The 27,998-nt window shown below is 37.9% G+C and overlaps 1 protein-coding gene across 2 annotated transcripts; it reads right to left on the bottom strand.

Annotated features, from left to right (window-relative positions):
* Positions 1–678: 678 nt before the first annotated feature.
* SGCE (sarcoglycan epsilon) lies at positions 679–27,484 on the bottom strand (the record flags this gene model as incomplete). Of its 2 annotated transcripts, XM_080611445.1 has the most annotated exons (13): positions 27,381–27,484; positions 20,201–20,305; positions 16,134–16,256; positions 13,530–13,687; positions 10,705–10,777; positions 9,833–10,031; positions 9,032–9,194; positions 6,620–6,831; positions 5,842–5,868; positions 4,946–5,134; positions 3,279–3,322; positions 2,424–2,458; positions 679–729 (listed from the first exon to the last, which is right to left on the bottom strand). In XM_080611445.1, exons 1-13 carry the CDS (start codon positions 27,445–27,447, stop codon positions 679–681), a joined length of 1,446 nt encoding a protein of 481 aa, XP_080467571.1. In that variant the 5' UTR covers positions 27,448–27,484. The 2 variants fall into 2 exon arrangements, with proteins under 2 accessions (XP_080467571.1, XP_080467572.1); XM_080611446.1 differs by lacking the exons at positions 5,842–5,868; positions 16,134–16,256; positions 20,201–20,305; positions 27,381–27,484 and having other exon boundaries at positions 13,530–13,661.
* Between the last annotated feature and the right edge of the window lie 514 nt (positions 27,485–27,998).

The following is a 27,998-nucleotide window of genomic DNA, read 5'->3' as shown; positions in this document are numbered from 1 at the left end:
TGTAACAGTCTTCTCTAACATACCCAAATGAATGAATGGACAGATTTTAAGTGTTTTATTGCTTTCAAATAGGGTAAAGATCTGGTAAAGGAACAGAAATCCAATTTTCAACAGGAATAGTTTTAGGGGTTTGTTTGGGGTTTTTTGTTAGGTTTGTTTTTTTTTTTTTCCTCCAAAAATAACTTTGCTCATTAAATTTTGATAATCTCTAAAAAACTAAAGCCTAATAAATCTGGAATACTATTCTGAGCCTCAGCGTAACGCACAAGTTTTCATGCTTACACACGAGTGCTTTTTGTGTGCAAACGTAAGGCAATTGTATCATCCCATCCAACAGAATCTGCAATCCTTCAAACCTGGTGCTTATTTCGAAGCTTTGCTTTCCCTGTTAAATCTTCCAGGAGAGCTCACAAGACAGAACCAAGTCTGATATTTATTAATACATACATTTGAAAGATTCTTTTCTGAATGTAACAAATATAAAAAGTTATCAGTGTTTACAAATTGTCAAAAACGTCCAAAGTACAAAAGGATACAGTACATTAGTTGTGTGGAAGTGATTGTACTCTCTGGCACTGAAATCATCTCAATACTGTGGGCATGCACAATGTACACCAGAAAAACTCATGCATCAATTAGAACAAATAAGGAAGTAAGACAATTTGCTGCCTTCTCCAATTACAAATTCATTGCTTCTGTTAGTTTTCTTTCCTCAGGAATACCATTTACCTGCAAGTAGATAAGATTTTATGTAATCTATTAGTAGCAGATGATGCTTCAACAATACTGAACTGCTCACTGGTCGCACAGCACATAAATAGTATTTATTAGTCCCTTATCAACAACCACATTGGAGAAACACAAGTACAACCTGGACCAAAAGACAACACAGACATGAAAAAGCTTTGCTTGCGCTCTTCTGGGAAGGGAGAGATCTGGGAAAAACTTGTAACTTGGAATTTTTCTTTCTATTTGGCATCACACAACGCACTGTGTAGCTCCAAATGGAAAATGCAGTGCACAGTGTACATGCAGTCTTTAGTCTTTTGCACTGTAGGAATATGCTATGAACTTTTTCATTTAATTCCCTTAAAACAGTCCTCATGAATTTTGCCAATCGACAGAAAGACAATTATAAAACTTAATGTACCTGTTCATACTGGAGACCAGCAGCAATATTCAGCAGTGCAATAGAAACGTTAGATGTGAGTCATCATCTTTCATACAATCATTTCCCAATTCGGTTTTAACTTTGTGAGATTATGTCAGCTATTAAGTCTACAGTTTTATATAAGGTGAAAAAAAATTGTTTCTTATCGGGGGTTCAGATAGTTCCTGAAGATGACAGTGGTTATTAGAGATGGTTTGCTCTTCAAATGACTAAATATGGTCTACTGAAGCTTTAAGATAGAAATACCTTCTTATTCATAGTGGTGACTATTAATATGTTAATAATCCTGAGTATATGATTGGGAATTTTCTGTAGGAAAGGAAGAAAATTGAACAATGAATGTCTAGCTCTACAGGGGTTTTTTTGGCCTGAAGTGTTTCAGTTCTGTAAGTTTCTTATTTGAACAGATCAGTAAAACTGACTGCTACATTTGTACTGATGCTACTAAAAAAAGATAATCTTAGGAGCACCTGAATTTTGTTTTAAATTGTAACTTTCTAAAGCTCTAACTTGCTGACACACTAGTCATAGATATCCTTTAGAAGACAACCTGCAAGCAGAACATGCCATCATGTCATGGAAGTGCTCATTTGCACCTGAGTTGCAAAGGAAGGTATCATTGTAAACTAAGAGGAGGAAACACTGTCTGTCCCAATTACATTCCCCCTCTGCCCCAATTTCTGAGAGCTTGTCACAGGCAGCAGCTGTGATGAATGTGAAAGAACATGAAAGAACAGGTGGATTCTACAAAAATAACGTACTACAGAAAACTCAGACACAGCAGGGCTTTGAAGACCTATTTTTACAGCAGTCCTTCAGTGTGAATTGCAAGCGATAACCCCATGCTAGCTTGTACTTCACACCTCCTAAAACATCTCACTGCTGTCAGCATAAACAGCACTACCTGGTGATTTCGCACCTTTCCTACTGCAAGACAGAATGGAATTCTTGTACAAACCCAGTTGTAACATTAGAGCTGAACTGTGTGACATTCTTATTCTGCCTTCTAAATGCCTGCAGTAGGGAGTGTTAAGAGCTGTGCTAAATGTCAACTCAAACCAGGGCTGGAGGCTTTGGACTGAGGCTTTGACTGCCAGCATCATCCACAATTTCCAGCACGTGTAATAATAAAGCACACAAACAGCAAAGCTAGCAGAACTGCAGCAGGTTTGGTTGTTATAAATGTGTTTCTAATTTCCAGATAACCACAAAATAAACCCCACATGGGCAGATGCATCTATTATATACTTGCCTCAAATCTTTGAAATGTTGTCATACGAAATTCTCCTTTAATCCCCGAAAGCAGTAATGAAGAAGAAGGATTTTGAATGAAAAGAAAAGAGTTGCTTACGTAACTCCTAAGTTAAAACAAGTCTTCCTCTTGGAGCTGCAGTTCCTGTATTATGCTCAGGATATACATATTGCTCGAGTTTTGCCTAAATACCTCTTTCAAGACTCAAAGCTTACACTTTGGCCTCTATATTTTCCTTGTATGATCCTTATCCCCTTTTACATGGCTTTAGCTTTGCTTTTTCTCATACCTGATATACCAGCTACAAAGAGCAATCAGCCCTAGTCAATACTCTGATAGGACCATTCACAATCTCAGCCATCAGGATTTGGGAAAATGCTGTAAAAGCAATGACTAAGACAGGGAAACCTCCAGCATGGATATATGCCTCACCACAGGTTCCCCAGTGTCAACTCTTTATGCTTAGTAACAGCAATAAAGAGCTCCTTCTTCAGAGCTTAACTAGTATTGGCAAGGATTAGAATTAGAGTTCTAGAGAATCTGAGCAGTGTAACTGCTTTCGGGAACCTGGTTGTAGCTTCATGTTTTAATAGAAAGTCATTTATAAGAGGAGGTTTCTAACTTAACTGTATTAGATTCCAGGGTCTCATGCTGAGCCCTAATGTACCATTTCCCCTACTTGTTCCATCAATCACATCCCGCAATTTTTCTGATGTATCAAAAAAAAAAACCTGGAATGACAATGCTGTTACACTTTACTATATTTGAAAATGGTTTCCATTATCCATATACTGTATGCATTTGTGATTCTTTCATACCAGACAATTAATAGTTACAGTATTTCTCAGTACTGACCTGCACTCTGCTGCTGTGGAATTTGAGTCTGATGTGGCAGGTTCCTACAAAGAAACAATTGAACATCTTTAATGCTTCCGCACAAAGTCTGAAGTATATTATACATGAAAGTTTAGTATTTAAACTTAATTTTTTTGTTTATGAAGCAATAACCCATTTTCACTATGTAAAAAGAGCTGTCAAAAGGCCAGCCAAGTCAATGACAGAAAAAAAATTAGTGTTATGGGGCAGTTCCTGTTATTCCACTTGACAACTAGGTTCAAAGCCTCAGACTTGGTGAAACAGAGGTAATGAGTCACTGCAGGTTTCTGATGTTATGCAAAGTTTGTCTTCTGTAAGTGATGGTTACAGAAAAGGTGAGAGTATTTGCAACTTAATTACTACCTGTGGAATGAATGGTCAGCCAGTTTTACACACTGGACCACTTCACTCATCAAGGCAAAGTTACATTTTTGTGTCCTGCTGAAGTGTCTATTTTAACAGCTACCAGATATTAACGTTGTTTGTACAGAAAGGAATATGGGGTAGGAATGTGGGTGAAGCAGATAAATACTTTAGTCAAGAAAGCCTTTGGAATCCCAGTCATAAAAAATTGCTATTCTGAATAGAGAGGAAACTGTAAAAGACAGGGTAGAGCGCTTCACAGCAGTGGCACGAAGGATCATTTACACAGCTGTACTTCCCGTAGCATTTAGCTTTGGGACAGGGAGAGGAAAATACTTTTCTAGCACGCACCTATATTACGAAGAGAATTCAGGGCAAGCACGTGTAAACTAGCACTAAGTTAGTGCTGGCACTGGACAAGGATCACTGGTGCTGTGGAGGCCTGCCAGCTGAGGAGCTGCCGGCCGGAGCTGATGCCAAAGCACAGCACCGAAAAGCAATGCCAACTACATCTGAGACCATTGCCTCACATCTGCTCAACCCAGACACCAAACATGTCCTTTTCAAACCAAACCTTTCTAGAAATGCCTTTTTTTTTTTTTTTTACAGCACCACCAACCTGTCTGGATTACAGCACATGCAGAGCTCTAGGTGGGTCTGTCTCAATAGTTCTCTTCAGTTGCTGATAAATGGACTTTAAGGAATTGAAATGAGTGTTTCTGGTTTCTGTCTTGGAGAAAGGCTAGCAACAATGGAAACAGCTGAGAGCTCTGAGCGTTTTCACTGGCAAGTCTGTATTTATTATCTGTGTAATGGAATATGCTCTTCTGTTCAATGCTAACATTGCAAACATAAACCCTGGGTGACAGGTACATGACTAACTACTTACAAAGTCCGGATCTATTTTCAGGTATGAAATTACCACCAACCCACAGTGGTAGTTTTATACCAGGACTCCAAAGACATGGGTTAAGAAGCAGAATGACTAAAATAGCACAGTTTTAATTGATTCCTCTGTCAAAAGTAGTTTTCCTCCAAAACATGCAGAAATGTAACTGTTCCACGCAAAGCTTCTTGCCAAGTCTGCAGACTGAAACCCAGCTGTTTAATTTTATAACAGAAGGCCTTTCTTTCTGCTTGAAATGCAAATATCAGAGCAATCTTGAACTACAGAGTTGTTACTGATACTTCCATAATAAACACATTTCAGATGACAAGCACTGGAATCCATAGTTAAATCATGGAACATAGTATTAAGGAATAAAATAACCCTAAATACTTACTGCTGTGTTTGCATCAGTGGCATACTGGTGTTATCGTAGCTGTCTGTGTGAAGGGGGGGTACAATCTCACCAGTTACTGGGTGGAACACTGGAAGCGTGGAAAGAGGCCATGCTATCTCTCTGTTTTTAGACATGTCACGAAGCTCTTTGGTTGATTTCTGTATAGCACTGTGATGGACCAACTGGATGCTACGTCAAAAGGAAATAGAACATTAAACACATATTGTAAGTGCTCTATCAAAATGGATAGACTTTTACAATTATTATTTTTCTTAAAAATACAAGGACTTTGATGCATGCTACAGACTCTAGTGCAGCAATTACAGTAAACCCTTACACAGTTAATGTAATCAATATTGGATTTATTTAATTTTTAAAGCAGTGATTATTCCATTCGATTTTGCTGTCTGGGTAAGTATTTTTTATAGAATCCAAGACTGTGCAATTTATGGCTAATGTTTCATTTATTTGCTGCAGTTAAAATAAAAGTTTTGGTTAACTGCTGATTATCGTGGTAGATTTGTAACTCATAGATTAGTTTTAAAACACTTCATAGTATAGGCACCAGATACCTTCCAGGCTATTTGTCCTCCTGTCCACTGCCTTTAAGATACAGGCTGGGAAGTCCAATGACCAGAAGTATAAATTACATATTATCATATTTATTCTAACAGCACTATTTAATTTTGAATTGACAGTTGTTAATTTCAAACCCTTTTTATTCTGGTCTTCTACTCTTGCCAAGACTGATTTAAAAGCAGCTTTCACATTTATGAATTAAACCATGGATCAGAGAGAATGGAAGAAGATTATGACACACATGTATGAAGCATGACAAGCTACTGAGAATGGAAATTAAATGGTAAAAGAAAAATAACAGGAAAGAAGACACTTACTCTGGTGTTTGCATGTTTCTCTTTTCCCTAAAAACAAAACAAAATTTATGAATTAAATAATAGCATTGATAGTTGGAACATTAAATCTATCTGATGATGAAAATAGTACATGATGTAGAAATGCTGACAAGGTTATTGCTAAATGCAACTTGGCAGCATTTGCAGCTGGGTTTATGGTGAGGCCTTGATGAACGTACGTAGAGAGATGTGATACTGGTGACAGACACAGACACACACACAGACATATATACAGAGAGGTGAAAATGCAAGTTAAAGAACAAGCTTCTGGCTAAAATAAATTCTGTGACAAAATGAAATTGTAGTTTGTGTAAGAAATGGCAGAAATTATGTTACTTGCTGCTTTCCTTTTATGTGTTTTTCTTTTAGAATATGTCTAAATTCAGTTAATTTCCTCAACCACATCTATTTTAAAGAAGTTAGCATTTTAGAAATTACTTAATATTGTCCTGAACCAACAATCCTTTATTAGTATTTTATTTGTTTGGGGCATTTTGGAGAGTTGTGCACGATTTTGTGGAGTTTTGTGTGTATGCTGAGATTTTTAACCCTTTCAACTGAACAACTAAAGGCCCTATATCCACTCTTGCGGAAATTACTCTATGTGTTTAGATGAGGAATAGTTCAATATTTCAGGCAGGTAATTCTTGGCCTGTTTTAAATGTTTTTAATGAACTGAATGGAATTCTTCTAACAAACTTCTGTGCATCACAATCTTAGAAAAATCCGTAATAACTTATTAGTCTGTTAAAGTACTCACACTCCTTCCCGTCGGCAGCACATGATATAGGCAAGTATTAGGAAAAGCACGAGTGCTATTGCTGAGGGCACTGCCAGTGTAATTAGGAAATCCGAGTAATAGTCTCTGCTTTTCAGTGTATCAGAAGGTGGCTTGTATTCTCCACCATCAGGCAATATCCCTTCTCCACGAATCACTTCCTGAAAGGTGGAAACTTGTTTTGTATTGTCAACCTGATAACCAGGAGAAAAAAAAAAAAGGAAGGGAAGAAAAAAAAAAAGGCAATTATGTAACAAAGTAAGAGAATGTAAAACGAGACAGTATTTAACCAACCATGCAATAGAAAAGAACCTGTATTACACACTGGACAAATTCTATACAATTTCTTTTTAAACAATAAAAGCTTACATTTTGCTGAAAGCTTCTCACCAATGCACTAACACTGTACTATTACTACTTTATTTTTTGCTTACCAAATATGCTGGTTTTAAAGATTAACTACAAATAGTACTTGAGGAAAAATCCTCTTTTGTATGAAGGTGGTAGAGATGAAGAGTGGAGTACCTACGATTTCTTCCTCCTTCTTCCCTCACATCCAGTGCTCAAAAGAAGCAAGAAGCCTGAACCGAGCGCTGAGGACTGAGCAGCTCTATTGCCTCACCCGCCCATCTGATGCAGGAAGCACCACAACAGGAGAGTCAGAGTTCCAAGGTTTTTCTAACTCCTAATTCAACTAACTTCCAGAGGAAGCTGCATTTGGGGTCACAAGCAATTTTTAATTTATTTTTTACATCTAATGTTCCTAGAAATACAACCGGTTTTTTTTTTTGCTATTGAATTTCCTATATTTAGGCATTTAATTTACTGCCTTTCATACATGACTTTTCAATTTTCTTGTTACCTTCATGTCATCGAGACACAGTGCCTAAACAAGTAACGAGTTCAAGAAGGATGGGTTATAGGCTGCTGCAGAACTATGCTTCTCTGAGAGCCTGCTTCTGCTATCTACAGCTGTTTCTCCAATTTCTGAGGACCTTTCTGAATTCTGTCCTGTCCTTTAATGCACCTGCAAATCCTTTCAGTTTCATGGGGGCTACAATTTTGATAAGTGCATTCTGTCTAATAAGTGCATTCCATACTAATGAAGAATGGCAAAGAATTCCTAATAATTCTACTGTGATTACGGCTACGCAACCAGCTCTCCACTAGATCCTAGCATGAAGCTAGGCCATGTTCCTGAGTTTGCTTATGAGACAGTATCAAAAAACCTCATCAAAAAGAAATTACATCTGCTGCTGTGCCTCTGTCCTACTTCTCTCTTGTAGAAGGAAATCAAAAGCTTGACACAGTTTGTTCTTGACAAAGACTGACTGCCTTCTATTACTTTTCAAGGTGCTGGGAAGTACTGCTGAGTATAGAGGTACCTTTTGCAATTTCTCAACAGAAAGCCAGTAAAAATATAAAATCAATTTTTTTACTGTTTAACAAGTATTTTCCAACTTTCTATCAGCTTTCCTATTTAAAAGTGAATAGAAAGAAAGGGTTGGAAGTTATCTAATAGATTTTATGTATAAATACTTTTTCTCATATTCAGTATGTTTTTTCAGTTGTACAGAAGTCTCCCTTTCAGGTTCCTCTTGGGTAATGTCTGAAGCAGCTCAACAATCATCTAAGTCTACTTTATGTACTTTCCCCATCTTTGTTCAAGCTTATCTGCAATGTTCTCTTACAATACTGTAAAATTTCTTGATCTTCCTCACCAGAACTAAAGGTAAATAACCTTAAATACCCTCTCTGGGTATTATACTCCTTCCATTGCAAATAGTCTAGTGTTCCATTATCATTTTTCTTGTATTTGACCGAGAAGAATGTCACCATTTATTTTGATTTCATTAGTCAACAGTATTTTCTTTCCTTTTCCTGCTTCATTTTTAACATTAAATATGTTTTAAACAATTTTCAGAGATATTTTTAACAGCTATTTAATACTATTTAAGTGGTCACTGCTGTAGACTCAATATTTGAGAAAACTATATATACACATATAGACACACACTTTTTAGCAACGCAAGTGTAACTAGCAGTATTAGCAAATTGAATTAATGAACTACACCTACGTAAACGACCCTCTTATTACTTTTACTTCTGTAAACTCTAGAGTTCTCTAGCCATTTATATAAATCACTGTTAGCGAAAACTAACATGGCAGTTGCATTGGTGCTCAAGTCTAATAGAATTTAGCCTACACAGCAGAATCCTTTCACTATCTGAAGAGTGTCTGCTAGATGGAAAATAATGTCAATCAGTCATAATGAAGAATAATTTGGCAGGGCTGTCTGGCCAGGCTGGCAAAACTCTTACCTTAATTATAGCTAGCATAAAATATTGCACTCCTACAAATAATCATTTTTATGCAATAATAAAATAACTCACCAGAGAGATTTTACACCAGTCAATATGGAACTGAGTACGAAATTTTTTATCACAGGTTATTACAGGCTCCATTTCTTGACTGCATCTCAGCTGATTTTGCGGGTTTTCCACTTCTCGTAAGCATGAGGAGAATGGAACATCTGCCCCAACCATAACATACACACTGGAGATAGAGATGAAAGGACAAGCTGTCTGGATACCTCTCACAGCTCCCCAAAGGAGTTGTTAACAGTTACAAATCGCAACTGGAAATAGTGCATTCTTGCAGTTTACACTCAGTGACCTAAACTCCCCCAATACCTCAGCTTATCACTTTCAGATGAAAGTCCACAGTGCTCCTGAAACACATAACTAAATTTCACTAGGTAAGAGCACAGCTACAAATGACACTGTTACATGTTAAATGCTTTTAGAAATCTGTCTTTGTAATCTATGCTCTATCACACCTTTGTTTTGAAAAGCATGCCAAACAACTGCTCAGAAATAAGACTGGAATTAGAAATAAGCATATTTACTACCAATTGGTTTATAATTAATGGAATTTATTAGTATTCCTTGGATTGTAAAATCAATATATAGGAACTGTTGAAATGGTATCTAACACAATAAACCCATGATATAACAGGGGCTCAGAACATCAGTAAACTTTTCATATCTAATTCCAAAGCATAAAACAGTAATTGCAAAGTTTCTAGAAAACCTGAAAGAATATTAAGCTTTTCAGTAAGAAAAAACAAAACAAAAATAAAATAAACAAAAAAAAGAGTAAAGCAAAAGCATTAGACTGACACATGTGCTTACCCCTCTTTCATGTCATTAATAGGAAGTGGAACTCTCCCTCCTCTGTCAAGGGCTGAAGTAATGTTTATGGCATTCAAACGTTCTGGCTGCCATACATTTTTCACTGCTCCAAGAAAGTCACCAAGAACTTCACTTGCTAACATTTCTTCTACATTCATATTCCGTATGAAGAACTCCGCTTGATATGGTAAAGGAAAATCTAGTTGTGACGAAAAAGGAAGAGTTTTGCCTTTAACAAAGGCTCCATAACAAAGAATTTGAAGTCATGATTAACATAATACCATCTTAAGACTGATTAACCTTTTACAAAAATCTTCTATTTGAACTAGCTCATTTTGAACCTGATGTGATTACGATTAATTAAACACTATCATTAGCTATTACATAAGCTGAAAACCATTGGTTATTTATAAAACATCTGCGAGATGAAGAAGCAGGCTAGAGGAGTCGTCTCAGCTGGTAAATCTTTATTAAACAGAAAAAAATTACTATTTTTAATAAAATTACTATCATTACTTATGCTAATTTGGGGGTCAAAATTGATCTGCAGCGACAATGGATTCCAACCTGCAATACTCCAGGCTGTAAATATATAAACATGATGAAAGGGGGAGAATCAAATTAATAAATAAAAAGGCAAACAGACTTCAATACTGACTGAGGAATAACAGTCCTACCTGACAGAAATAATCTGGATAAAAGTAACAAACTGAATCAAAACAGGGAAATCCTCTACTCCCCTTTTGTGCCTAGCATTTGGCTTGAACACAAGACAACTATCTCACAGGATTTTTTATCTTAAAAGAACATGAGCCCATGAGATGGATTCACTTATTCAGCTCAAAACACAACAAGCTGTTTTCTGTACATACCTTCTGCTGACATTATATTAATGATCAAATTATGTCTTGCTGTCTCAAAGGTACGCCTGTTATATGCAGTGATCTAGAGTGAAAAAGATACAATTGCAAAACAACAATGCAAATATGAAAATCAGGTAAATGAAATATCAATGAAAATTACATTGATAATTTAGAAATACCATCTTTAAAATGCTTCGCCTCCTTATACTGAAATGTATGAACATTCATTCATTAATACAGAATTTGAAAGGTAAGGTCAATTTATTTGATGCAGTGCTACCTTCAAGTCAGGATACTGGAATTTTCTCCATCGGTCTATAGCCAAATACAGTTATCCAAGGCATAAATGTGAAGATAATTGAATATTTGGATAAAAGTGTTTTGATATATATATGTGTATTCTTTCTTTTCTGCTATCTTTAAAAGCAACCATAAACAGCAACCAGTTTATCCATTTCCCTGAGAGGTGGTAAATCCTTCATAAAACAAATTGAAAAGACTTAACCTTCTGCTTTGTTTTAGACTTTAGTTCATTCATTTCAAGGACAAAGGAGAGGCAGAGAAGTGGCAACAGTGACAGAACTATGCTGCTTCTCAGCAAACAGAGCTACAAAGCGTTGTGACATTGATTACTAAACAAACAAAATAGATATTGCACTTCATGTAAGAGATTCAAATGAAAAGGAAAAATGCCCTGGAATATCTTCTGCAGATGCATTCTAAGTGTAGAAAGAAAAGCCTACCTGACACAATTACACTTTATGTAATGTAACATTTTTATTATAAAATTAATAGAAAATAAATTCCTGAAAATTATTTAAAAATACCAATCCTGCATTCTATTAATCTTTCAAAAGGTTGTTTCAACAGAAGTTTAAACATTAATACTTAGAAAACCTAACTCTCTGGTTGTACAAGCTCTGTACAGGAATGCAGCAGTATTCACTTGGCGTCTGCACTCCAACAGTTGCCAGTGTGGACCATGCACCCGTACCTAGTGACAGTGGTGGAGATTGAATGAATGTTCAGTACAGAGTCAGATACAAACCATCTTCGTGCAGCTTTCAAAACAGCTTGTGTTCAAGAACATTACCTGCTGTACTGCAGTGCTATGGGGAAGTGATGTATCTTAGGCTTTTCTAATTATGAGGCTTCCTCCAATTAATAGACCTACCCATAACATCATCTTAGGAATTACAGCACAATCAAAGTTATATTCAGGCTAGCAATACACAATCACTCCTACAAGGAAGCAGATCAAATGCAATCTCCCCTCCTCACATACTATACAATTAATTCAAAAGCCACATCCAAGAGCGAGACCACAGAGAGTTAATTTATATGCTAGGCAAAATTTAGCTCAAATATAGACTTTGGATCATGCTTGGAATGGAGGTCTACAGATCTTAGAATCTGAAAGCACATGCCATTTAAAAAAGGGCAATTTTAAATAATGGTTTTCTCTAAGCAGAGTCTGCAAGTACTTCTGCACATGATTAATTATACAGATGTGATTAGTCCTGCTGAAATCAAAACTGAATCATGTATATAAAATGAAGCATAGGTGAAATTATCTACAGTATAACTCAACATTTAGAGATGTCATTCTTGAGGAAGAAAAAATACATCAAATGCCATTTAGGAAAAAATCCCCACAAACTCATGAAGGGTTTAAGACAAATGTACTGCTGAAGCATCAAAATGGCTAAAGAAAGTTAATGAGCAGGTTTCTCCTTAACACTGTGAACCACACAGTGTCTGATTCGTCTGCCATGACATACATGGCAGAAAATGCATTAATAATTTTAAAATTATTATAAAATGTATAAAATTTTATAAAAATATATATAATTTTTTATTTATAAAATATATATAACTTCATAAAATATATTATAAAATGCATTAATAATTATAAAAACATTAATAATTAGTGCTTTTAAATATATGGATAGCTAATTGTAAAACATAAAGTAGCAGGTTTTGTTACTGTTACAATTTTAAGAACAGAAGTACATACATGTAAGTGCTAATTAAAATTTGTCAGTAAACACGAATAATGAACCAGGGAACATTTGATTTAAAAATAATTTAATGAAAGAACAAACAAACACCTGCTTATGAACACTCATGAACCTGCTTGACTGAACACTTTATTTTTCACTGGGGAAAGTCTGAATGATATTTAGGGGTGAATGTTACAAAGTTCAGAATTCTATTACTCTTCAAGCACAGTTGTTTACAAAGTTTTTGCCCTGTATTTTGTATAAAACTTTAATATATTCATAATTTACTGAAATGAAATGCCTCTTAGAAAGATGAAGGGCAAGAATCAAGGGTAGATCTAGATTAGATATAAGGAAGAAGTTCTCTACTGTGAGGGTAGTGAGAAACAGGTTGCCCAGAGAATCTGTGGCTACCCCATCCCGGCAGCGCTCAAGGCCAGGTTGGTCAGGTCTTTGAGCAACCTAGTCTAGTGGAAGGTGTCCATGCCCATGGCAGGGGGCTGCAACCAGGTGCTCTTTAAAGGCCCTGCCTACCCAAACCATTCTATAAATCAAAAGGTATTGCATTTAGGAACATTAAGCTTAACTGGTTATTGCTATTTACTAGTTATACCTTAAAACATGAAACGTCACGCAACTTGACTTCCTCTCAATAATGGTACCTACCAATAATGGTACTTAAAAGAAAATGTTAACGTCACAAGTCCCTGCCCTATTTTTTTTTAATTATTGTAATTAACTTATCAAAAATAAGAGGCAACACTTGTTGACACTTCTGAACCTTACACTCTAAACCAAAATACATCTTTTTGAAATTTTGAAAGAAAGTACCTCAATGATGGTTGGTTTGCCCACATTTTCTACAGTTGGTGAGCCATACAGCACTCCATCACTGTATGGTGTCCTTTGTATATAGCGTAGCCATCCAGGTCTGTCAGGGTAACCCATTAAATTGGTATTAAACGTTATAGGATCATTACTTATTTCACCTAGATAGGAAAAGGTGTATTAGAATATTTACTAGAAAATGCAATATGCTTTGATTTTGATGTTTCCACTAGAAAGTCTTATCCTATGTTTTCTAAACCTTTCCAAAATGAAAAGAGAAAAAAAAAACAAAACAGAAATAAAATTACTAACATTTACCATGTCACAAATTTGTGAACTGCTACTTAGCACTTGTAAGTAGTAAGAAATTTGTATCTGAAAAGTGTAACCAACTGCAGAGATGAATGTACTGGTACTTCCTAGAGTCCTGGCTAACCGAATGCTCATGTTCATTAAGTAGTAGGTCTGATTTTCAGAGCTCAGTTCTCACCTAGAATTGAAGCATCTAACCTCCTTACTGACAAAAGCACAAAGGTCTCAGTACTTTAATTGCCCAAACTTTCTTTTATTTATGTTTTTGATGATGGCTCCAGGGACCCAATGTACATTGGAGGCCTTAATGTAAAAAGTAATTGTGTAATCATCAGTGCCCAAAAGCTTCTGTTAGCATCAGGACATACACGCAGGTCTTCAGCACTAACAGCCTGGCAGCAGTTTTTCTTTAGAGAAGAAATAAATTCAAAAAAGGACCTGCAAAGTGGATCCACTGATGGCTACTAAATACAATGGTCCAGATGCAATCTGTAAAAGGCCCTCAGATCAAACTAGTACAACAGTTCTTGCGTTTCTTAACGATAGTCTTACAAACGTCTGGCTACGTCTTCAGTTTATTTTAGCTTTTGGAAGTGAAGTCAAACATGCCTAAGCACTACCAGATCCTCATCACTGAGGCATAAGCACTGTGTAGCTGAGGCACAGAATTCGGCAAATCTGGTCTGAGCCTGCACAGTGCAAGTGTCTGTGCTCCTCCAACTTGGCTTAGAAATGGCAACAGCAGCCATCATAGGTCATAGAAGTGACATAGAAGTGTCATAGAAGTGACAAGGCTGGCACAGAAGGCAGAAACTGAGCCCAATGAAGAAAGGAATGTCTGTCACCTCTAGAGAGGAACAAAGAGACTGAGACCTGTTGCCAAAAGGTAACTAGTTTTCAGGTACGTATTTACACATGGTCTGTGGGTAAGAGGGACCAGAACCACACCAAACCATCACCAGGGTGCCATGCAACTTCCCTTGAAGTTCTACGGGGACATCCCAGTAACCTAATCTATTTCATTCATAATTAAAATTCCCAGCAGTACGAATGATTTGGGGAAAATTGTGAAAACCACCTGTGACATATTCTGGTTTACCCATCACCAAGGCAGGCCATGCTAATGATCCAGCACAGCTGAGAAAAATAAAAGAACCATGGTAACATTTGGCCTTACAGTGAATTTCTGATATGATCACCTTCTTCTACAGGTATAGCAAATTCAGCAGTATCTGAAATCAGATTCATACGGCCTTTGAATCACATGGATGTTGAGACAGGCTGGGGCTCTAAAGATTCAAAAGACAATCCATCAGTAAAACTTCCAGGTTCCTTATATCTACATGACAAAACTGCGAGAAAACTGGGACAGAGGCAAACTTCAATCTGCCAGTTGCTGTTACATGAAATGAAGACTCCAGAATAAGTGTCAGGAAAAACTTCCAGTTTTCAAAATTTTTAAAACATTTGCGTTTATCCATAACAAAATTTAACCAATGCTAACAGAAGCTTTTTTTTAATTTAAAATGAGTTTTGAAAATAGTACTCTCAAATAAATTTAAAAGCTTATTAAAGAATTTCATTTTTATTATTCCTTTTCATTGTTGATAAGCATGTGAGGCAGAATGCTGTTCCCACCCCCCAAGTTGCTTATACATATTCTAACCTGCCAATGACCAATCCTTTAGCTTTACCTTAGTATCTATTAAAACACCATACCTAGGAAATCACACTGCTTACTAACATTAAACTGTTCTTAAATATAAGAAGGCAGCTGAATCCAAAGACATATTTGTTTTAAATGAAAGAAAACATCACTGCATAATCTCATCGATTTAATCTTCTATTTTGTATCAAATTTACTATACACTTGCAAAGTGCTGCTTCCTATAGCCTGATACACATTAAGTCTGAAATGGTGATCAAATAAATAACATTTTAAAGAAACATAATTATTAAACTTCCACAATTTCATATTTAATGCAAAAGTGAAGGAAAGGTATACTTCCTAATCTTAGATATATAACATGTTATTCTGCCTTCCCCAATTAAGTACATTTTTCACTGTACACATTATATGCATCTTTTCACAAATGACGATCACAAACCAGAACATTTTAAACTTGTAGGACAAAATACTTTCATTTTAAAGCATTTCAATAGAAACTAAAAACTCTTTTTTTGGACATTATATGCTGAACCATAAGGTATGCTAAACAGATTTGAAATTTTTAAAACTTAACCCCCAACCCCACTACATTTTTATATAATATGGAAGATCTTAGCATCCCATACCAGGCTTTGGGTAAGGAGGAAATTCCCCCTTAAAGTACTCTCTCTCCAAAACATGAACAAAAAGAACTCCAGCAGAAGGGTATACATTCCGATCAGAGTGCACCTTAGACAGAATCGTGTATACTGAAAAGCAGAAGGAAAGATAAGAGACAGAAAAAAGCAAAAATGAGACATGCTCAAGATAATACAGCATGCATTTCAACAGCAATGCGGGTATCTGGGAGAAGGAAAGCAACAAATATTAGATACCTGTTAATAAGGCTTTTAAAAGGTTGCATAGATTTAAGAACAGAATGCAGAGCAAGCCCTCTCTTTGCCCAACAGGACTGCAATAAACAAAATTGGCTATGTTAGGATTTCAGAAGTTTTTATTTTTATGGCAATGAAAAAAAACCAATGAAAGCTATTGTAATGTTATAGTTGGTTTATTTGTAATATTACATGAATAAAAAATACATTAAGTGAATGATACAATCGTGTTTTCTTGATATTTTACACAAAAATAAGGAACGTGAGGAATACAGAGGAACCTCACCAATCAGTGCTACTGATTCCTCACTGAACAGAAATGGCAGATTTTTCAACTCTTGTGCAGCGAAAGACAAAGCAATTCACTTCAGTTGAGGATTTCTAGTTCTTAAAGCTAGACTTTCTTAGCCCAGCACATTCAGATAACATGCATCTGAAAATCTGGTTAGAAAGCTCATTACTGAAGATGTTGTGCTTGTATTGTACGATAAAACAGAAGGACATGGGTAATTATAGGCCAGTCAGGTGTCACTGATGTCAAACAAAAAAATGAAGCCACATTTTACAAGACTCAGAATTAAAAAACTCAAAGCAATCTAATTCAGAACAACCAGCATATGAAAAAGCAATATGCTGTTCTTTATGTAGGTACAAATTTAGTTCATAAAGGCAAATCTTATTTAGCTATAACACATTTGACAAGTACTATATACACATCCAACGAATTAGAAGAATTAAAGAAAAAATCATTAGGATATATTAAATGGATAAGAAACTACTTTATCAACAAGTTTCAAATTTTAAATGTAAATGGAGAATACTGATCTAATAGGTATTTCTCATCATGTCTCAACAGGACTGATTGTAGGTGATATTACTATTCCATATTCCTATTGAATTTTAAGCTAATGACCTGAAAGAATCAATCATTGCTGATAAACTTTGTCAATGAGATGAGGATTACACAAGCAGTAAATAAAGAGACACACAGCTACCTGCCTTGCTTGCTAAACTGAAAGAAACTCCATGATAAATTGTATCTCCAAAGATTATAGGCCATAAAATACAGAGGTACTGTCATAGAGAAGATCAACTCCAAAAAAGACCTCAGAGTCATTGTAAGAAACTCACAGGAACAAACTCTTACCTCCTAGAAAATAAAAGGGCTAATTTCAATAAGCAAGATACATTTGAAATGTGGATCAACCTCATCCAATCCTGGTATAATTTCTCCAGCCTCATTATACCAACCTTCTTATTCAAGATACGCTTAAAAAGCCACTGCTAATTAGGCATTAATCACAGACATTCCACCCCTCGCACCACGCACTCTGTGTGGAATCTATCTTACCTAATTTTAGATGCCTACAGAAACAACATCCACTGCTGAGTTAGTCAGGCTCCTTTTATAGTCAATGGAGAAGAAACAGACACTTCAAGGGCTTGATTAATTTAATTTCTCCTGTAAATGAGATGAATCATATCCTAGATTCCTGGCTACACTGACCAGATCTCCACTGACTGCAGAGGCAGCTGAGAGGAGATGCAGACATCTGTAATGTAGACTTCCACATTTAGTTACGTGCTTCCCAGTGTTCAAGCCCAATATTGCAGAATTAATAATCTTAAGTTCTGAATATATTGTTGATTAGATTCCACAGCAGTTGCTTTTTCCCACTTTTGGAAACTGCTTTTAACACAGTACTGAACAGAATATATTTCTAATAATTTTACCTCAAAGACAAAAATTAAAATGGATCCTGAAATTTAAATAGTTTATTATGATATTGTGTGGTTAATAAAACAGTTACTCTAATTTTAGTTATGTAGACTTAAGTACCGTAACTTAACTACTCAATTTGTATAATTAAAATGAGTTCATTGATGACCCAAAAAACTTTTGCAGTCACTTCTGTGAATAAGCTACAAATAGAGCATGGAAACTAATTAATTTCCTTTAAAATATTTTCATACAAAGCTAAAAAAGTAATTTATAACAGTTCAAAGCAGAAAAGCTGACAAAAAAACACCACAGTGGCTGGCTGAAAATGTGTCACATATCTAGAAAAATCCATTTTTCCATTTCTGATGCTTTGACTCTACGATGAAAATCTATTTCAAACAGGAAGAATGGTGAAAAAAAGTAATGTATGTTTTCTCCACGAGCAAGTTTTAGAAAGGAGGGAAAATAAGAGAATCAGCAGTTACCAAAAGAAAAAAACGTAACACATTTCTTTTGTCTGTTAGAGGACCTACTGCCACTACTAAATGCCCGTTCCTAGTAATGAGATGTTCTCTGTTGCTGAAACAAGCATACGAATAAGAATTTAATGTAGATAGAAAACAGCTATCTTGGTGAAAGTCTAAAAATGCCTCTCAGGAGGAAAAACCAGGCAAACCTATTTTATCTTATCATGACAAACACATTGTAATGACACCAGCTGTGAGATTAAGAATTCAAAAGTTCTCACCCTCCTTGTCAGAGAAGCCCTCTTTTTCTCCTACGAAGTTACTTCAAAGTCAGAACGAAAATGTGAGTCTTCAGCCCACTACAGTAACCACTGCTTTTCAATAATGAAATGAGTGAAATGCTATTTTCCTCAAAAGCTTTTAAACCCCTCAATTATTTTCATAGCACTGCCTGAGACTGGAGATGAATGTGTAACCATCTGAGGTGATCTGGGGATGAAAATGAATACACTTACCAACTTCTAGATACTAATACAGCAGACTGCCAGATGTGAATTGCCTGGCCAAATTCCCTGTGGTACATAAAATCCTTGGGGAACTGTGAAAGGCTTCTGTAAAACTAACCATGGTAAATTAAAAATCTTCACTACATAAGATCACAACAGATCCCTGCTAGGGAAAAAAGAAAAAAACAACAGTTACCAGCTATTTGACAGCACTTTCTTGTTTCCAGATCACTTGGAGGACTTTCTGTAGATCATAAGATATATTGATGCAGAAAGACTGAAGTTCCAGAGACTGGGAAAGAGGTACATTAATTGGCAACTGAAGACTGGAAAACACACATCACTCTTTTTGACACACGTACAGAAACTGTCCCAGTTGTTCTTTTTGTAGGTCTTGAACATGGGCAGAGCCAGGAATTCAGCTAAGACTATATCAGCTTCCAGCCCAGAACCTGTTATCAGATACAGGTGATCCCAGTTTCCAGAAATTTCAGAAGATTTGCCATGTTAGCTGAAGCCTGTATATTGATGATCTTCACAAAAAAAAAATCCACCTGGAAATTTTTTCTTGTAATTTCAATGCGCTCTCTCCCCATTGAGTTTTAGCAGATGAAGCACAATCCCAGAAATAACTTCATTTGGGGGCCAATCCAGATGGCCTGCCTGGATGGGCAAACAGTGCAAAGCCTTTTCTCAGCTAGTGTAACTAGCTACAATATTCTATGTGTACTTGCACAAATGACACTAAAACAATCTTTCTACATAGATACATTTTTTTTTATTTTTTTTTTTATGGCTACAGACAAGTCAATTGGATTATGCAAACTGCAGAGATCTCTCCAAGCAACCAGCCATGATAAGAAAATGTGCAATATTAGGTATACACACAGCCAGTATTTCAAGCAAAGTTATAGGAACAGGAAAAGCTGGGGAAGACTCACAAAGACACGCAGGTCTGTGAATGTTTAAAAGACTGAAGAAATGTAAGAATTCCCAAATTACTTACCTTGAACTAACACCAATCTATTCCTAAAACAAGGACATGACTGAAAAAGCAAGAGTAATATTAAAAGCAGATTTGACTGAATCAACATGGGATTTAAATTTGCAACCTAAACTCACCATTCTTCTCAACAGCCTTTATTCTGCTGATAATATAACTGTGGGCTTGCTTAGTCGTCCAGTTAACTGTTCCGCTATTGCCATCAGCAGAGCTTAACAAAAACGCTTTTCAGAATAAAACAAATGCAAAAACAGATTAGTCAGATCAACAGACTCCCACAAAGAAAACATCAGATGGGATCAGATGCCTTCTAAACCAGCATTTGGTTTAAGTCAAAGTTTAGAACCTCAGATAAAAAAAAAAATGGTAGTGCTTGATTTGTATATACAAACATATAATAATCTTCCTGACAGTCACCTTTTTGACACTCACTTTTTCAAGTAAGCTAAGTTCACCTGAAATGCTTAAACCTCTGCAGACACTTCTGCTGACATAATTATACTGATACTAAAGATGATGAAAAGCATTCTCTGATAAATAAATTTGCACTGGCAAAAATCTCATATACAGCCAAAGAGATAGCTAAAGTTACTTTCACTGGCATAGTATGTTTTGGCCAAAGTAGGGAAAGTAATATAACCAAGAGAACCACTTTGCTTATATAAAGATGCTTTGTTCATCTAAAGACACATGGGACTGATTGCCTTGCAGGCATAACCAATCACCAATTTAAAAAAAAAAAAGAACCAGTTAGAAATGTTTGTCTTCAACCCACACAGCCAGAACTCAGCCTGAAAACAGCTGAAGTGCAGCTGAAGGTGCAAGAAGGTTTAAATGTGGTGAGGAGCAAATGATTACAGGAGACAGAAAGCAGCTGTGGAGCTGATGGAATAACTCCATTTCACCAGTAGCAAAACTCCTTACTTCCCACTTTTTGTTCTTTTGTTCCCTTTCTTCTGTGATGACTAACATATATATTAGCTGGTTGTATAGTTATATGCCAACTGAAAGTGCAGAGGGGAGGAACTGCAGTCAGATGCTGGGAAAAGGAAAGTAGCCATAATAAATAGCCTTTCTTCTGAAATAGTTTGGGAGTGAGAACTCATGTCAAACCCCAGTTAAAAGATGTTATCAGTAGCACCTTAACTGCCTTGTAAAAATATAAACACTGAAACATCAAATAGCAGCACTTGCCCACAGATACACCAGTTTGCAGGAAGAAATAAACACTTACTGGAAATACTCAAAGTATGCAAATATTGCTTATATTAGAAGCTTAAACATCTGTGGAAACTTCTGCTGACATAGTTGCACCAGTCAGCTACTACAATACCAATACTGCATTGTCTGAACAGAATTTAGGAAGCCAAACAGATCTGGCTTAAGCAATAGTCAAGATACACAAATAATCTATGCATGAGTGAGCCATTTATTAATGGTAATATACACAAAACATATAAAATTGAATTAAGGATGAAATGTAATTAAAAAATTGTGTTCAAATTACCATACCAACACCATAATGTTTCTAAATGATGAATATTTGTTAAGTTTCTTTACATTTTCAATACACACAAAGGATATGATATGACAAAAAGTTCCTATTCACATCCACTGGTTTTACATCTGCCTTGTAAGATAGACAACTTTCTCCCTGATTAATCGATCTGCATACATTGCAAGTCTTAATATCATACCATCCTACGGATCACCCAACTCAGTACTACCTGTGACCATTAGTGTAAATTTTCTGTAATTCTTAGAAGACTCAAGAAATTCCAAAAAGGTAAAATAAAGTTGCTCCAACATTCCAACAGAATGAGCTGGGCAATCAGAAGGTTGTCAGCTACAAACCAGCACCAAACAAAACAATACAAAAGTTGATCACTGAATTAAATGGCGAAGAGTATTACCACAGTCAACAAGGGTTTAATGGATGTTTTCAGATGCTTTTGATGAGCCCACAATTTTTTCTAATGAAGATAGCAGCATGACATGTTACCCTTAGAAATACAGTGCATCACTTGCACTGAGAAACTAGATACAAAATCATTCTAGCATATTTAAATGGAATTTTAAAAAATGGGGCGAAAAAGGGTTCCAAGAAATATTTTTTAATATAAATGCTCAGTGCCTTTGATTTGGGTTCACAAGTTGTTCTACGTTCAGCTGTGGGGATTGAAAAGGTTACCTGTCCATCTCTATCCTACACTGCATTTCACAAGGGAACTGGAAAAGCAACCAGTGTGCTTGTTTTCACATCCTAGAGTTTACAGTGTAATGTTTTAATATAAATATATACCACCATCTATTTAATTTCAAGTAACATGTGTGAAATGAAACAATCCAGAAGCACACTGCCCATTGACTGGCAGTCTCAAGCAAGAGAACAGGGCTACTGGACAGTTAATTTATTATAGGAGATTTCTAACAGGTCTCACAAGGTTCTAGCAATGACCTTACGCAATCGGACACGTATATGTATGTGTATATGTATATAATTACCTGGATGTATAATATATACTGATAAAATTTGCAGGTAAAAACAAAAGCTAGGAGATTGACAAGTAATGGAAATGACATGCTGCTAAATAGAACAGTCTGCATTGTTTGGTAAAAAGGTGATCAGTGATATGCACTTCAATAGAATAAAATGTAGTCGCACACCCAGCAGCAAAGGCAGCGTGCCATATGCACACTACAGAGCATTCATGTCAGGGATGCTAGACTTTGATAAAAAAATAGGGACATACATCAGGTAATAATTGGTTGAACAGAAGACGGATTAGAATGGCTGATATGCAAACAGCAACATCAAGGAAGAGCAGGGAGATTTTATTTTTGTGCTTGACACAGATACGATCACTGTTCAAATGCTCCGTCTAGTACCTACAATGAGCCTTCAAAAAGCACAGTGACATGAAGAAAGCTCAGGGAAGATCTGTGAATGATTAAAGAATGACAAAAAAGGCCTTATACTACAGAATACAGGGAACCAAACGATGCATTTTATCAGAGACAGTTTAGAATTCGTTTGATCAGCCTTGTTCTCATGCTGGAAAAAAATGTGAATAGTGTCAGGCTCCTCAGCTTGTTACATATGTAACTGCAGTTACTGGAGCACCCATCACTGCTTGTAACTGCAGGAGCAACTCACATCTCTGTGCCAGGGACATGAATGTGCCCAGGTGAAGTACAGCTACAGTGTTGCTGGTTGTTTGGTTTTTATTTATTTCATTATATTTTTCTTCAATTAATAGATTTATTTTCCTTAATATTTTTCTTCAATATTTTTCTTTAACTATATTTGTATTATAACTATACATCATATTTATATAATTTAATATTATTTTTCTTTTCTTTAATTGTATGGCATAGGTTTTATGTAAAAACATTTTAGCATTAATATTTAACAAAATACTTAACAGAGAAGATACCCACAACAATTTCTGCCACCTCACAATCAAAAAAAGGACCCACAGATCATGGACCAACTTCACCTTCCCCATTCCTTTATTGCCCTCTAACATCCATACACCATCCTGCACCCTTTACTTATCCTCCTAATAGCTTCCTTGAAGTAGGATCTCAAGCTCATCTCTCCCACTACTAATGCAGCACACAGCTCCAGCTCCCAAAACCCAGTATTTCCCGTCTCTCTCTCACCTATACCTTCACCTGGGACCTGACCTAAACACATGCTTGTTACTTTTATGCCACAGACCAGGACCTTGGGTCATTCTTCCACTACCCCTTACTCTCTTAATGTACAACCCTGCTCCAAAAAAATACCCTTGCACTCCTCTACCACATATCCCATCTGGCTCAGAGTCCTTCCTGCATCCTGAGCTGGAAGCACAGATTTCTGATGGGCTACTGAGAACTGCAGATCAGAACTATTAGAAACTGATGCCACCAAGTTGGAACAAAACACCTGTAAAGAGGGAACCATCTGCATCAAGGTGCTTAGCCCACAGCTGAAATCAGAGCTCGCACCCACTCTGTTACTGAGGATCCACTAACTGGTGTCAGCACAGAGATACCTGCCCCATTGGTCACATCATCAACTACCGGAAGCAGAAGCCGTACTACCACCTACTCTCCCTCCTTTTCCAACCTCCATACCCCTTCCTCTTAGCTAATATGCAGTACTTAAGCAACCATAACTGTAGAAATTTATTATGAATTAAAGTGGATTCTCTCAGTGGAAATTCACATAAAGATTAGGTATTTTCTAACATTAAATCCTCTTCAATGATAGCTACTACATAAGAAATAAGAAATAATTCGTGTTAGCTCTCCATTGTGGGTTGCTGAAGTTCCTCTGCACTCCATTTATTATAACCACCTAAAAGTTCAAACCAAATTGAGAAATGTTTCTATGCTCTATACTTACTCATATTTGTTCAGTAGGTAATGTTTTTCTACCTGTTTCTGTGCTCCCCATTGATTATTGTAACATCGAATATTTCTCTGAGATCATTTAAGACAAGTAACTGAATAAGGCATTTTGTCAGTCTTACTGTGAAACTTCCCCATTTGTTTTCCTGGGAATGCTGCAAATTAAGTACTGGGAGAACAAAAAACCTCATGTGATGTTAATAGCAACATTTACCCACCACCATTCTCTCTCCTATTGCAGGCCTGAGAAGAGAACCAAATTAGATTAGCTTCTCCACGAAAAAGGTGAGGAAAACAGTGCTAGTTCCTGCAACCCAGCTCAAGCTCACCCTGTGTAACCAAGGGATATGCCCAGGTCACCCTGTAAACCTGCTATTCCATGATGCCCCCTATATTTCTGTAATCTCTTGATACAAATTATCAGAGTATCCCTGCAATTACGTTCCAAATTTCTGAGGTGGCAACTGATTTCAAAGACTAAAGGAATTCAGAAGTCATGTATTTCAAGACACTGAAATTTGTCTGATCACTAGATTGTTCTTTCTAAAGTCTCACCTTCACGGCCTGGCCTGCCACCAAAAATTAGCTGCATTTAAAAGGCATTTTGGTGGTTTGTGTTGCAATAGTAACAACATTGAGACACTATGTTTTTTAAAAGGCATTTTGGTGGTTTGTGTTGCAATAGTAACAATGTTGAGACACTATGTTTACATAAACAACATATTCTTTTTGGTATTACATAATGAGCACCATAACTACACTGTTCACAAAACAATGTATACTTTTGATCTATGTAACATGTTCATGCTAATTCCAACACAGAAACACTTGTCAGTGAATAGTGAAATCCACACCTTCAGCTCTCAGACTGTAGTACCCTGTGTCACACTGAAAACACTACAGAAAGATAGTAATGTAAAAACTCTTCTCAGGTTAGAGCATTTCTTGGTTGATCTACTACTTCTTGCTACTGCTTGCTTGAAAAGCATTTGAACTGATTAGGAGGGAAACTAATATGTGTTCTCTGGTTTCTTGGCTCTTCATTTCTTTCAAATTCCTTTGGAAGTAAAACAAATTAGCAACTCCCTCTTTACCTCTAGAGCTCTGCCAAAAAAAAAAAAAAAAGGAACTCTACAATGATAGTGTCTGCTGTAAATATATCAATACCGAATTGAGAAGAGTCCAAAAGCTGTACCAAAATAGATATTCTTGTTTAGGTTTGAAGGGGTTTTTTCTTAGTTTGATTGGAAACAATCATTCTTCTAGAGAAAGGGTTTTAGTTTGGTGACTGAAGTACAACTCAGTCAAATCCCGAAGTACATTAATGGACTTCTAACAAATCTGAAAACCTAAGGAGCAAAAATAACCCTCTCTTTACACACTGAAAGTTATGCCTAGAAGATAAATTTCTGCTGTAAAGCTTATTTCTTAATGTCTGGCTTTAGGACCTCTAAGATGCCTCTACGAAGCTATACCACTTATAAATAATGTGCTTCCGTATGCTATTCTATTGGTATGCTAATGAAAAGCATACTAATGGAATGGCTAGCTTTTCCCTCCTATAACTATTTACACTCAAGCAAGTACTGTTGACAATATATTTTATTTTTTAATCTGAGTCAGATTAGTACAAAGACTTGACTGCCCTAGTTCCTTCTCGGCTGCTACCCCACAACTGGTCTCAACAGACATATATAGGAGAAGGAGGCAGAACAGACAGGAAGAATTTCCACATAAGGAGAAAGCAGCATACTGCATCTAACAAATGCAAACCTTTATCCTCACACTCAGCAACTTAACACTTAGGCACTAACTGCATCTTTAATATACCCAATGCCTAACGTCACTTCTGAATCAGTATCCTATTACCATATATGTAACCTATGACATATAATGCTATGTACTTAAGGAGTATTACAAGCGTACCTAGACATTATTTGAGAAGATACTGAGCAAATTGTTAGCTTTCAGATGACACACCACCAAACCCTCAGACCACAAAATAACCTAAAGAAATAGATAGCTGTTAACTTGCTCTTGCGGTAGCAACAGTCTCAGAAAGTCATTCCTGTGGAGGGACTGCTATGAAGCGTTTCCCGTTAGTAGTACTTCACTGTGAAGAACCTTGTATGGTGTGAAACCTGCCTATACTGCATGACAGCTGTTGTTTATATGCATTAAGGAGCAGGATTTTCTTCAGTCTTAATTCTGATAGAACTGGAGTAAGTGGTCAAACCAGGAAATAATTTTCGGAGGTGATATGAAAAATCCCCCCATATTCAAAACAGCCCTGCCCTCGGGGACGCGCACCAGCCCTGTCAAGTCGAGAGAAAGGAGGAGAGCAGCGGCCGCTGCCGCCCGGCTCTGCCCTGCCCCGGGCGCGGAGCCGGCCCCGCCATCCCGCGGCTTTTAGCCAGGCCTCGCTCCGCGCCCCGCCGTCAAACCCGCTCACACACCGAGAGGCCTCCCTCGTCCCCCGCCCCGGGCAGGCTCTCTCAGCTCACAGCCTCCAGCTGGACTCGGGGCGCTTCCCCCGCCGCACCGCCCTGGGAAGGGCAATCGCAGCGGTCCTCGCCACAGGGGCTGAGGTGACGGGCGAGCAGGCCGACATCCCTGCACCCCCTGTGGGTGCTCTCCGCCTCGCCGGGAAGCCATCGGAGCAGCGGTGGCGGAGAGGGGGATGCTGGGGCGGCTCGAACCCCGCACCGACAGCAGACACGGCGTGGGGGTTTTCCCCCATGGCACAGCGAGCCGCAATCTGAGGGCAACGCGGGGAGGGAGCAGCGCCACCGGGAGGAGACACAAAGCGTACAGAAGAGGGGGACACCGCGGCGCAGGCCGGCGCCTGCCGGCGAGGCCCGTGGCCACTTGCCGCGGTGAAACGCCGCGGTGACCGACCTGTCAGCAGGAGGGTGGTGAGCGCGCCCCCGCCGTGCGGCCAGGGCCCCGGCGCGCAGTACCGCATCGCTCCCCGCTCCTCCTGCCGCTGCTGCCGCCAGCGCTGCCGCCACATCCTCCGTACCAGACCGCACAGCGCCGCACCCCGCCCTATCACCGCCTCGCCCCACTGCGGCCACAGCATCCTCTCCGCTCCGCCCCTCCGGCGGTCTCCAGGCAGCGCCGCTGCCCCGCGGGGCATGTCGGGAGGAGCTTCCCTCCACACCCCGGCTACGGCGGCCATGTTGGGGGGAGCAGGATGGGTGCGGGCGAGCTGGGCTGCTGGATGCGGGGCTCTTGTACAGCGGGGTCCGCAGGACCCGTTTCCCCTGAGGGTGGGAACAGGCTGGCTTGTGGGTCCATGGTAGGGTTCGGTGCCTTCCCTGCCCTAGCACTATCTCTGCGAAGAGGCGGGGTCCCACCGCTCTCGCCTCTGGCCAGAGGTGTAGATGTGGCGGGACGGAAGTCGTGGTGAAGCGAGGCGCGGTTGACCGCCCCCCGGAGGAGGCAGCGGTTGTGATATCTTGCTACTTGCTTCTTGCAACCCTGCGCCCTCCCTTGAAGCCAGGACACAAGCGA

The sequence above is a fragment of the Psittacula echo genome (genome assembly GCF_963264785.1).
Source record: "Psittacula echo genome assembly, chromosome: 2".
In the NCBI taxonomy this organism is placed as follows: domain Eukaryota; kingdom Metazoa; phylum Chordata; class Aves; order Psittaciformes; family Psittacidae; genus Psittacula; species Psittacula echo.
This window is presented reverse-complemented; position numbering and strand designations above follow the sequence as displayed.